The sequence below is a fragment of the Leptopilina boulardi genome, unplaced genomic scaffold (assembly GCF_019393585.1).
Source record: "Leptopilina boulardi isolate dan_hultmark-lab unplaced genomic scaffold, ZJU_Lbou_2.1 LbouV2_51, whole genome shotgun sequence".
Taxonomy (NCBI): domain Eukaryota; kingdom Metazoa; phylum Arthropoda; class Insecta; order Hymenoptera; family Figitidae; genus Leptopilina; species Leptopilina boulardi.
This window is the reverse complement of record NW_026137996.1, coordinates 1,815,956-1,828,672: the sequence shown is the minus strand read 5'-3', so window position 1 is coordinate 1,828,672 and position 12,717 is coordinate 1,815,956. Positions and strand designations below refer to the sequence as shown.

General features: G+C 25.3%; 2 protein-coding genes, 1 long non-coding RNA gene and 1 other non-coding gene across 7 annotated transcripts in view; 2 read left to right on the top strand and 2 right to left on the bottom strand.

The window, feature by feature from the left end:
* LOC127289754 (protein cortex) overlaps positions 1–2,630 on the bottom strand; it is a 161,136-nt gene extending 158,506 nt beyond the window's left edge. For both annotated transcript variants that reach the window (XM_051317879.1, XM_051317880.1), the window contains exon 1: positions 2,240–2,630. In XM_051317879.1, the coding sequence (XP_051173836.1) occupies positions 2,240–2,377 (138 nt within the window). In that variant the 5' untranslated portion in view covers positions 2,378–2,630. The remainder of the gene's footprint in view (positions 1–2,239) is intronic.
* A 496-nt stretch (positions 2,631–3,126) lies between these two features.
* Positions 3,127–11,670, bottom strand: LOC127289752 (poly(A)-specific ribonuclease PARN-like). Of its 3 annotated transcripts, XM_051317877.1 has the most exons (12): positions 11,428–11,669; positions 10,933–11,146; positions 10,570–10,845; positions 10,203–10,485; positions 10,002–10,123; positions 9,656–9,882; positions 9,423–9,492; positions 9,217–9,272; positions 9,058–9,144; positions 8,781–8,976; positions 4,285–4,343; positions 3,127–3,252 (listed from the first exon to the last, which is right to left on the bottom strand). In XM_051317877.1, exons 1-12 carry the CDS (start codon positions 11,444–11,446, stop codon positions 3,164–3,166), a joined length of 1,698 nt encoding a protein of 565 aa, XP_051173834.1. In that variant the 5' UTR covers positions 11,447–11,669; the 3' UTR covers positions 3,127–3,163. The 3 variants fall into 3 exon arrangements, with proteins under 3 accessions (XP_051173834.1, XP_051173833.1, XP_051173835.1); XM_051317876.1 differs by lacking the exon at positions 3,127–3,252 and having other exon boundaries at positions 4,082–4,343; positions 11,428–11,670; XM_051317878.1 differs by lacking the exons at positions 3,127–3,252; positions 4,285–4,343 and adding an exon at positions 5,747–6,827.
* A 330-nt stretch (positions 11,671–12,000) lies between these two features.
* The window catches only part of LOC127289809 (uncharacterized), a 31,053-nt gene continuing 30,336 nt past the window's right edge, over positions 12,001–12,717 (top strand). The window contains exon 1 of the long non-coding RNA XR_007844218.1: positions 12,001–12,148. This is a non-coding gene — a long non-coding RNA (uncharacterized LOC127289809). The remainder of the gene's footprint in view (positions 12,149–12,717) is intronic.
* Trnaq-cug (transfer RNA glutamine (anticodon CUG)) lies at positions 12,617–12,688 on the top strand. Its single transcript has one exon. It is a non-coding gene; the product is annotated as a tRNA-Gln (tRNA).

The following is a 12,717-nucleotide window of genomic DNA, read 5'->3' as shown; positions in this document are numbered from 1 at the left end:
TTTCTTTTTACTATATAAATTTATTTCTGCAAAAAATAATCTCTTGGAAATAATAAACCTTACGTTAAAAATCAAATCAAAAAAAAAGAAAGAAAAAAAAAGAAAGAAAAAAAAATTGTGTTTCACATTGCAGGAGAAACGGAAATGATTAGATGGTTTTGTCGATGGCATAAGGGTGGAGTAGAGAGTAAGATCTAGATTCTTGAACGCGTCTATCGCTATTGTAAATGAATGTGCCCATAGTATACTTGGTGGCCATTATGAAAGATTTACAACGATTCTTTGGTTTTCTCTCGCGGTAGGCACCTCGGGCCATATGAAGAGAGGGGGCCCTATAGAGTAGAACGTCAGGCGGGTTGCATTTAAAGGGCGCAGTACTGTGCTATATTAGCAGCAATATACTGCATCGCTACGTAATGATTTCTTCGAGTTCTATGGGGCGCGAGATTTACAGTGCCCAGCAGCTTATAGCGAGATATACTCTCCAACAATGATACTATTACGTTTTAAACCTTTCACTATATATATATATATAAAATATAATTCATCTTTTCTCTAATATATTCAATATATACGTCTATTTAGTATTCGCGATATAAAATCGTTTCTATTTTCTATTCTTGTTTATATTTTACTCTCTTATGAAAAAAATTAATTTAATTTTCAAATTCGTTATGCGATTTATTAATATTTGATTAATATTCGATTACAACTTGCAGATAAATGATCTTTAATATTTATAATTATATAAAATAAAAAGGCCTAATTATTTTATAATATATAATAAAAAAAATAATTTTTTAATTATTACTACAAATAACGGTTTTAACAATAAATAAATATTTTAGTTTATTTTTTAATTAAAAAAGTTGTTATTGTTTTTATTTTGTGAATATTATTGAACTAACATAAAAAAGGTACTTTAATTGACTTAAATAATAATTATTTAATACCATTAATTTCATTTAATTAATAATTGAATTTATTTGGTAATAGTCAACTAATCGATTGTTTGAATCAAATAAATTTTTTTTCACTGTAGATTTTGAAATCTGCGAAAATTTTTTATTTAAACATTTAAATAAAATATATTTCCAATTAAAGTTTTAAAAAAAAACTCTTTTATAAAATATCTATAATAATTACAAAGTGCTTTTATATGAAAACAAGTTCTTATAATCAAATAACAAAATCAATTTCTCGTAGCCTCTCTTTTCATCGTTGCACTTTATATCAAAAACCTCATCATGATTAATTCAATTTCTTTTCTTTTTTTTTTTTTTTTTGGTATCTCATTCTCTTTAAGATGATTTTTTTTTCGCGTATTTCTTTCCTATATTATATTATAGGCGGGAATAATCAGATATTAATCATTTTGTATTATATAACTATATAGTTTAATAAAACGCAAATGACCCGAAATAGAAGCCGTTTCACTGACGTTAAAAATCTATATAAATAGTTGCATCGTCATGACTAGAATGATTGGGCATGAGATCGCGCTTATAATTAACAGGCAAACAATTGTCCGTATTGAAAGTTTTCTTACTAAGAAATAAATAAGGACAAAACATTTTAAGTTTGCGCTCACAATATGAAAGTTTCTTAGCTCGCCATATATTTATAATACAGAATTATATACTATCAATTTAATTGTTTATTGTTATTATTTATATATTATTACAGCAATCGATTTTTTTCACAGTGAATCAAGATCATCTGTTTTTTTTTTTTGTGCAAAAAAAAATTGTAATTTTTTCCAGGATAGAGAAACAAAAAAAATCCACGCAAATTGTGGAGTTCGTTGTGGCAAAATTGGGGTTTCTATGCGGCATGTGCCTTAGATTTGAAAATGCAATGCCCTTGGAAATCCCAAAAATGTTCAACGTGACACAGTATTTTTAGGAAAACTTCAACGAAAATTTTTTTTTTAATTGTAAAAAAATATATTTTAAAAAAAAATTGATTTTTTACTCCAAAAAGTAAAAGGTATTAAAATTCAGAATTTATTTTTCAGAATATATAATTAAGAGACTCAATTATAGGTAAGTAATTTATTAATTTTCTTCGATATGATTTTTTAAATTATTAGTAGAGAATAGATTTTTTTTATTCTCAGTAAATTATAAAAAAAAAAAATTTCCATTAGTTTTGATTTTTAAAAATAATTTAAAAAAATAAAATAAATTTTATACTAGGCATAAACTTTAATAGAATTTAATGTATAAAGAAAATTTACCAGTGAATCGGAAGCATTCAATAATCGTCTAGGTCGATAGAAAATACGGCTCAATGGAGTGAAAAATTTGAAATCAGTGTCGATAACATCTTTATCGGGCATCATTCTTTGTATTGTCAAAAAATTTATCACAATCATCAAATTAGAAAAAAAAATAAAGGAAAATTATAATAAATTTTTACACTATAAAATATGAAAATCATTTCAAAACACACACATTTTTCCTTTAACTACACTAGTGAATATATTAAATAATTGTATAAAGAAAATAGTATAATTTAAAAATTGTTTTGTAAAAAAATAAAACTAATAAATAAAAAATAAATTTCAGAAAATTTTCATAATTTTAACACTCATTAAACACAACTATTCGTTACGAAAAATGTCACGATACTGAAATGATTTTCTTTAGTAAATAAGGACAAATAAACAGGTGGTAAAATTAATAATGTCCCTTGAAGAACGCTAGACAACAATATAAACATTTGATAATAACAACAAAATAAATTTAGATAGATACAAAAATACAAATATTCGTTTCGATTATTCAATTTTATTAAATCTTTAATAATCTACGTTATATAAATTTAATTTTATTAGCATTATAATTAAATTAAAATAATAAGTAGCAATTAAACAAAGTCTGTATTATCTTTAATATAGAGAAAATTTATTTTGTACAAAAATGTGCATTTACTTTTTTTTTCCTTCATATGACAAAAATATATTTTAAACACTAAAAAGTAAATCGAAAAACATAAAAAAAAAAAACTTATATACATCCAGAGGAAAAAAAGAAAAAAATATATTATTTATCAATTTGTAAATTTTATTTTTTATGCCTAAATTGTACGTAAAACAAAATAGTAGAATCCTTTTTTTTGGGGGGGGAGGAAAAAAGTTGAATATTTTAAATCTTGAATTCTACCACTTGTCATTTTCAACAAATGCCTTCTCTTGAGATTGTTCCTTGTGTTCATTTGATTCAACCTTTCTTTTTCGTCGTCTTTTTCCTACATAAAGAAAATAAATTCATTTACGCACACGTCTGCATTTATAAATGCAATTAAATTAATAAATAAAAAAAAATTTTTTGGTAAATAAATAACAAATCTCTTAAATATTCTATTTAAAAAAAAATTAATTAAAATATTTTTTTAAATTAAATTGTATTAAATTCATAAATTGACTCATTTTTTTTAATTATGTCAATTTTTAATTAAATTAATAACAATGAAAACAGCTTTGATGAATATTTATTCGATTAAAAACTCATATAATGTACTGAAAATCTTTTTTATTATACAGAACACAATGTTTTTTTTTATATATATATATATATATAAACTATTAATTTACTCTTAGATAATCTTTCTATTCGCGAGAAAATGAATAGTATTATTAAATTAAAAACAAATAGAAACCTTTTGTTATAATAAAATAAAATGCATAAACTCAGCACAGCTAAGGATAAAAAAAAATGTACCAACGTACTCAATAATAATAAAATGAGTTTTTAAATAAAAAAAAGTTTACTCGTCTTCCAAAAATTATCTTATAAATGCTTAAAAAATAATTAGTTTCATAAATTGAGTGCATTAAACATTTAAAAAAATATTTTATATCAAACAATATATAAAACTTATATATTTTTCTAATATTATTTCACTATAATTCGTCAATAGTTCTATAACAATATTTATAGTGAATTCATTTATTTAAATAATAAATCATATAATAATTCTCTATATATAATCATAGTCTTATCAAAATGAGTTTATGTAAAAAGAGAATTTTTGTATGAAAAAAAAATAATAAATTCCTCAATATTTATTTATGAAAATATTAAATGTCAGTGACTGTTTTTTTTTATCAGTCTATATCTTTTTTTTTAAGAAAAAAAAATACCATAATAAACTATTTTTTATTCGATATCACGAGCCAGTAAATAAAAATCGCAAGAATTATAATTAGAAATCGAAATAACTCTGACTGTGACAAATATCGAAAACCATAAAATAAATGTGCGAATAAATTTTGTATACCTTCAACAGTTTCCCAACCTTCTTCATTTTGAGTTTCTAATCCCTGTTGTTTTTCATTTCTGAAAAAAAAAAAATTAAAAAATTAGAAAAAATGTAAGAAAACTTTTTTTTTACTCTTTTTTCATTTTTGAATTAAATATTTACTTATGAATTTTTTTCAATTCTATATTTGATTTGAATAAAAAATTTCTCTGGTTGTATAAAAGATCAATAACAAATTGCGTTGCAATTATTATCAAGTTTCATATGGATGAATTAAAAAAAAAATGTACATATTTTCCTACATGAAATATACAAGAAAAAGGATTATCTACTTCGTTTATTGATGAAATTACGATCCACCTTTAATTATATGGCACGTGGGTCCTTCATTAACAATTTTTTTTTCCTTCCTTCTCTTTATAAATTGAAATTGATGATATGAATTTAAAAATTCGAAAATCTATCTCGGAGATAAATAACAAGTTCTCAAATAGGTATAAAGATTCTTTTTTTTTTAAATAACCGTTAACATTCGACTAAGAAAAGTCTTGATTGCACCTTGTACTGAACAGAACTTCGTTAACGAATCGCTTCAAGTAATTAATGTAAGCATTGCAATGCGAATTGTCAAGGGTCTCTGTTTATTTGCTTTCCAAATGTCTTGTTTAATTCTGAAGAGAGAAAAGAGAAGGAAAAAAAAAATTTCAAATTCCTTAAATTAAATATATTAATCGTTTCTGTATTTTATATAGCAGTGAAGTTGTGGATATCAAGTCAATCAATCAATTGCAATCATCGTAGAGTATTGCTATCGTTTCTGTCACTGATTAGGTGAATAGTCGATTCGCTTAGTGCTTACGACTTACAGTTGACTAATGACCATACAACTCAGATTGGAATAGAATATACTTGACAGGACAATAATTCATGGGCGTATTTCAGGTGGCAATCTTTGTGCTAACTAAAATCATAGTTGTATTCATACGTTGAAACACAGACTCGTTTGATAATAGATATATATATATATTTAAAAAATGATGATAGAACGTATAGGATAAATAAAAAAAAATTTTAATCCTCCCACCGAATTTATTTTCTAAATTAATTAATTAATCAAGAGAAGATAAATTTTGATTAATGATATTCTTTTCCCTTTTTTGTTTCTTTAAAAAATCATTTTAATAGAAAATTTTATTACAATGTTTTTTGAATTTCTCTATTATTAATAATAATTTATTATTCTCAATATTTAATATTATTTATATTTGAATTAAATATTTGAAATTTAATTGAATAAAAAACGTTATAAATATATTTTATGGAAAATTATATGTAATGAATAAATAAATTTTGTTTTGAATAAAAATTTAGCTAAATGGAAAATTTATTTTTTGCATGCAAAATTAAAGAGATTTGTTCATTTTTAAAAAAGCTGAGAGAGAGAGAGAGGGAGAGCAGAGAAGCGTGTACAACTCATTACGTGCAATCCCGAGGGCGTTGCCATAAGATGCAGCTGTGTATCAAAAGGAAGAGAAAAGGTGTACGCAAACGTCTATTCGCATTATGCATGGAAATCCACCACCGCTTTCTTCCCCTTGATACCTGTTCCTGTGGGAGAAGCTTCATTTTTTTTTTTTTTTTTTTTTAATAATATTACATCATCGTCATTAATTTTTTTCTCATTTCTCAACAACTGAGAAAAAAAAGAATAAAAATTACTCTATTTTTAATTATATTTTCCAATTAGTTTCAGATCTTGTTTTATATTTTCATTAAATTAGACTATTTCATTAAATTATTAATTTTATTAAAATAATTATACAGAATAAAATACAATCATTTTCTATGAGGAAGCAAAATATTCTTGAAAATAAAATTTGTTTCTTCAATTAAAAAAAAAATCGACCCCATTTTGTTTATAATTAAAAAAAAATCCAAATCACTTTTTGATGTTATAAATTATAAAATATTTTATTTTTTATATTTCTTTACAATTATGCGCCCATTTTTTTTTTCGAAGATAAATAAAATAAATTAATTTCATTTTCCACATTTAATTCTGAATTAGGTATATATATTTTCTTATATCTTTCAAGAACATTGTCCATCGTTTTTTTTTTTATTCTTTTTCTTTTATTTCTTGTAAAGTTTATGAACTTCTATACATAAAGAGAAACAAGTGATTTTTCCCTATATATATATATATATACAAAAGGTTGATAGTGTCTCGTGATGTTCAGGAAACACTGTCTCTCTCTCCCCCAATGGGCTTTCTTTCATTCTCTCTCAATGTCTTGTAATCCATACTCCAAATATAGATAGGAATAAACATTGGAATTGCAGGTACACACTATCGTATGCGACACAACGCTAATTTGCATAGTACTGTATTTCGCTTTAACGTTTGAATCATGACTGTCGGGACTGAAGGCAGCTTGCACGCGCTGCGCTTCATTCACATTTGAAATCGAAAAAAATAAAATAAAATAAATAAATCTTCTCTCCTTTTGAATATTTTTGCTCACAAACCAACATGTGTTCATATAAATCTAAGTTTACTCCTAGAAAACATAATTCAATCGTTAAAAAAGTGAAATTTAAAAAAAAAAATAAAAATCATATTTAATTTTTTTATTCAACAGAATTTTTAATTTACCAAGTTTTCATTTATCAGAATTATTTTCATTTTATTTAAATTTTTATTTTATTACAATTTGCATATTAAATAAATATTTAACTTCCATTTTCATTTAATATATCTATTAAATGAAAATTCAACTAAATTATAATTTTTAAAAAAAAAAGTTCAATAAAAAGAAAATTTGTTTAAATAAAAATTCTGCTAAATAAAAAAAATTGATTAACATATATATATATTTTTTACATGAAAATTCGGCTAAATTCGACATTATTTTAATATAAATTCTATTAATTAATTTCTATTCTAATCGTTCTTTATTCGTTTCTATATAGACTTTTCTTTTCACTCGACAATTATCTGTTTCTTTTTCTTCTTTTCAAGAGTTCAATTCGCTTGTCCAATCAAAGATGCGCGAATTTGAATTTCAAAGTTGGAAATGAAGGCGCATGTTACATTATTCTAATCAATGCCCTAATACTCGTAAGTCGTTGATTTTATTCACACACGCGCGGGCAAAGGCGGCTCATTTGTTCGCAGTAATGAACGCGATTGGGTGCGCCAATATATATATATATATATATATAAGATACACAGGCGAGGAAGTACTCAAACGAAGTTGTCCTTTTTTTTTAGGAAGGCGGCATTAAAAGTTAATCGTTTATTCATTACTGGAAATTAAGTATTGAAAATAGTTAACAAGTACCGATAATTCGACATTAAAGTTCGAATTCTTTTTTTTATGCCAACCAATAAACGATTGATAAATGCTTTTAGTCATGCAAATATATCTCGTCGAATGCAATAAATTAAAATCAATCGTGAATTACCTTTCAAACATTCCGTTAATAATCTCACGTTTTGTGTTATTATTTTATCAGTTAAATTATTTTTCTTTGTTAAAAATAAATGAAAAAAAAAATATATTATTGATTGAATAAAACAGCAGTTTTGTAAAATATTCAATAATTTTTTTATTTTAAATGTAAAGTTGAAAAAAAAAATCATTTCTTTGCGTGTAGATCATCTTAGTATATTTTATGTTCTGAAACATTTTGAGATCGGATATAGCTAGTAAACTATTTTCGCAAGAAGGTAGAAATATTCTGATTTATCGAGAGCGAGCGAGGAGTATGTGTGTGAGCGCGAGAGAGATCACGTGACGTGATGTTTTGCATAAAAACACGTGTAACGAGAATCACAAGCATTAATTCAAGACTAAGTCTACGGCCCTATGCTAATTTACCTGTGTACAGGAAATCTCGAAGGGCCTGAGGTAAAAAGAGAGATAGAGAGAGAGAGAGAATGAACTCTGGAAATTATTAACGCGGTTACTCATGGTCGATAACGCGCGAGTGAACGAACTGTTTTTTTTTTTTTTTTGGTTTCTCTTTCGATACTTTGCGTGAACTACGGTTGTCCTGTAAAAAAAAAAGATAAAAGGGAGAAAAGAGCATATGCAACTGCAGAACGGCTTACATGGACTTGCTAAGTTATGGTAAACCAGTAGAGTACGCAAAGAGTCCTGACATTGCCTATGCGCTTATATTCCTTTCCTCTAACTCATCTAAGGTATTCGTTAGAGAGGAAAGAGAGAGAGAGAGAGATAATCCTAAGATGTGAGCTTCTTTCACTTGTCAAACTAAACTACAATAAATTGAACTTGAAAAATTAGAAACACCTGTAAAATTATCTACCGTCTTTTCTTTTTTTTCTCATTCAAAAAGTTTTACTATTTTTAATAATTACCCGATATTACAGAATTTTTTAATAAATATTTTTCTAAAGAAATTAATTAAAAACAACAACATTTCTATAACGAAGAAAAAAAAACACCAGAGATTATAAATGCATAAAAAAAAAAAAATTTACTCACTCAGACGATTCCAATTTTCGTTTTCGCAATTTAAGTCCTTGATCAAATGGCTCTATTGACTTTTGATGATCGGCAAATTTTTTAATTGTAAAAAATTTTGTATTCTTCACTTTTTTGAGAACATTTTTAACTTGATCTCGTTTATATAAACTGACAAAAGCCGATGTATCGGATAGCCATGATACAAAAACACCGCCTAAAAATTTTGAAATAAAAATTAAATTAAAATCAAAAATTTTTTTCTTCAATATTTCTTATAACATAAAAAATATTTTACCATAAGCTGTAAATAATTTTGATATATCATTTCCCTTCCATTCACGTGGAAATGTTATATAAAATACATGTTCTCTGCTGGGCGAGGCTGAAACAAAATATAATGTGATTTTAATTTTACAAAAAAGGATATTTTAAAGTTTATTTTAAAACAGCTTACGATCATTTCCCACTAAGTTAATGTGGGGTACATCCTTCAGTCTAACGATAATGAGTCTAAAAATAAATTAAAAAACACAAATTTATAATTTTAAACATGATTTTTAAATATTCATTAAAATTTACATATTTAATAAAATAAACTTTATAAAAAATAAAAGATTATTTTATTTGCAAATAATTAATAATGCAAACTAATTGTCTTACTTGTTGAGAAACGAATTTAATAAAGGTGAGTCAGGAAGAACAATATCCACTGATGGAGATTCTAGGGACCCTGAAAGAAAAGTTGAGTTTAATATAATTTTTTTTTTCAAATTTTGCAAATATTGAATAATTTAACAATAGAAGAAACATAAAAATGTTCAAACATTCTCACTTCAATAGTTTTTATCAGTTCATATCACTGAAACTTTGAAACTTTTAAATAATTTACTCACCAAGATAATTTTTCATAGCGATAAAGCACATTCCAGTCATGAATGCATCATAACCAGCTTCGTGACATTTTTCCGTTGTTATTGAATAACTGCGATCTTTTACAGGAATAACGTCCGGAAGTGAAAATGGTTCTTTACTGCAAGTATCTAAAAGATACTGCAAATTTGTTAAAGGAACTTTGTCCTTCAATTGTGCTGATTGGCTTATTATTTTTGTATCTATTATTCTACAAATAAAAAAGTATTTTTAAAAAATTTTTAACTAATAATATAAAAGTTGTTTTTTTTTATTAAACATTAAATATTAATAAAATATAAAGATAATTGTAAAAAAATTTATACATACTTTGGAAATAAGCCATGAACGAGTGCTTTAAATTCCGAATATGTTTCGGGTAATGGATTAAAGAATTGTCGAATAATATGACAAAGATCCAGTAACATATTGTGTCCAACAATCAATTTTCCCTGTAAAAATAAATGAATGAATAAATTATCAAAATATTTTCAAATAATTAGAATATTTTTTTTTAAATTATATACAAACCGAATTAGAAATTTTCTTTAACAATGCACTTAAACCAATAGCATCTTTCATTTCTAATTGTTCCTTTTCTTTTCGTTCGGCCTCTTTTTTCTCTTCCTCCTCTTTTGTTCCAACTTTTGTCACTACCAAAATTTGATTTGGTCCCTCTGCCTTAAAATCTAAATTAACTTTCTTTCGCCATTTCATCTTCACCTCTTGATAAACTAGCCTTCTGATAAAGGCATTACATCTATCTATCGAAAGTTTGTCGGCGTCTGAATTAATGAATTCTTCAATTTTCGAACTAAAATATATGAATTTTTTTTTTTTTATTGATATTAATCATACTAAAACGATTGTTATGAAAAATAAAATTATAAATACTTACAGAATTTCTTCAATAGTTTGTTTATCACTATCGGGAATAGGTATTATTTCTTGACCCTCTTCGCGAATCCTTTGCTTTTCCTCCATTTTCTTTTGTAATCTTTCCTCTTCATTTTTCGTGAGAAAAGGAATTCCCGAATTAAATAATTTATTAAAATCAAAACCCTGACTCGCTAAGAATGATATACTTGATGCTTGGCAAATAAATCGACAATCAGGTGCTCCACGATTAAGAGGATGTGGAAATGCATAAAAATTATAAGATCGTTGATTATATCTAAAAAAAAAAAAGAAAAGAAATAAAAAATATAAACTAATTATTCTCTTATTTTTTAAAATTAGTTGAATACAAGATTTAACATACTTCTTCGTAATATCGTCAAATGTGAAAACTGAAAGTCCAAATTGTACCAGTAGAAAGTTCATTGAACCCGATCTAAGTTTACTGTAATACTGTGCAGGTGTATCGAACGGTGTACTGTCAGGTCCTTGATTTAAACCAGTAAATTCTGTGTCAATGCACAAAAATGAGGCATCTTCTAAAACCTTGTCCAATTCTTCCATAACATCTTGAAAGTCTTAAGTAAACAAATACAAAAAATATATTATATTAAATTCTAATGTAATATTTGTCACTTTCATAAAATAACATAAAATAATATTGATATTTTTCATTATAATTTTTCTTTTGTTTTAATTCACAACAATGTAATGTCAATAAATTCGTAAACACAGACATTCGAATATTTTGTTAAAATATAATTTTTATAGTACGAAATATCGAGAATAGACAATTTTTTTAAAATTCTACAAGAATTTATTTGTTATAAATTATTTTAACAGAAATTTTAATACTTACTTGTACGTACAACTTCCATATTTAATTTTGATCGTCCCCGTTATATTTATTGTAAAAATAAATACATAGAATAAATAATTATAAATAATTTATTTAACAGAATTATAAATCATGAATTTATATAAAATTGTTAACTCAAATCTTTTAAAATCAAATAAAACTCATTACAAAGGAGGACGATCGTTTGTTAGCAGTTTTAGGTTATATTTCACTTTGCATTTAACGCCGATTTAGTAAGCCGAGTGACAAACAAACTAGAAGAGAAGTAGAATAAATTGAATCTATGTTGGTAATATAAACCTGTACAGGTAATAAGAAATTGGCAATTAAACCAAATCAAATGGTAATGGTGTAGTTTAAAGAAAATGACTTTACCATGCGTTGAATACGTTCATAAATAAAAAAGACTCCGCAAGGTGGAGCCATAGGTGGGACGTTCAAAGTCCATTTTCCATAGATGGGAAGTTAAGTTAGGGAGTTAAGCCTGGACAAATTTAAACGTACTACCCATACCTGGCTCATACATTCCCGCCATTTTGGAAAGTGAAACAAGCTTAATCAGTATTTGCCGGTCTTCCCTCGCTTTCTCATGTGTCACGTGACTGTAAATAACTGTTTAACACTTTAATTTGATTAATTTACTAATACGGTATATTGTTTAATATGTAAAGTGATTTAAGTGAAGTGATTTAAGAAGAAAGAAGAAGAATATTATTATTTGGTGAGTAATTTTATATAGCTACGTATATAAATATATATATATATCATAATTTATTTAATCATTTTGTAGAACACAAAATGTTTATCATAAATAGTGTTTATTTTTTGCATTCTATCTGTTCGTTTGTTGATTTTTCAACATAACCTAATTGCCAAAATGTTAGAAAGATCGTTTTAATAAATTTTTGAATTTAACGTTTATTCTATTCAAATTTTAAGGTTATTGACTGAGTTTATGGTTTTTCACGTTATCAACAGTTGCAATTATTGTTATCTCTGTTTATAAAAAAAAATATATATTTATGTTACTTTTTTAATATTTAACGGAAAAATTCTTATAAAAAATAGTCGCAAGGGATTTAAAATTTTTAGAATTAAAAAAAAAAAAGTAAATAATGAAAATTTTTTTAAAGGAACATTAAATTTTGAAATATTATCTATTCAAGGTCATTTATGTTGGCGCTATTATGGCGCTATGGTGTAATGGTTAGCACTCTGGACTCTGAATCCAGCGATCCGAGTTCGAATCTCGGTGGGGCCTTTTTTTCAGAGTCCAAATTATATTTTTAT

What these genes read in the sequence shown, in the direction of transcription:
- LOC127289752 (XM_051317876.1), bottom strand. An exon ending in CAAACTATTGAAGAAATTCT is followed by an intron (nt 10,486 to 10,569) that starts GTAAGTATTTAT and finishes CATATATTTTAG; the next exon opens with TTCGAAAATTGAAGAATTCA. An exon ending in AAAATTATTTACAGCTTATG is followed by an intron (nt 8,977 to 9,057) that starts GTAAAATATTTT and finishes CAAAATTTTTAG; the next exon opens with GCGGTGTTTTTGTATCATGG.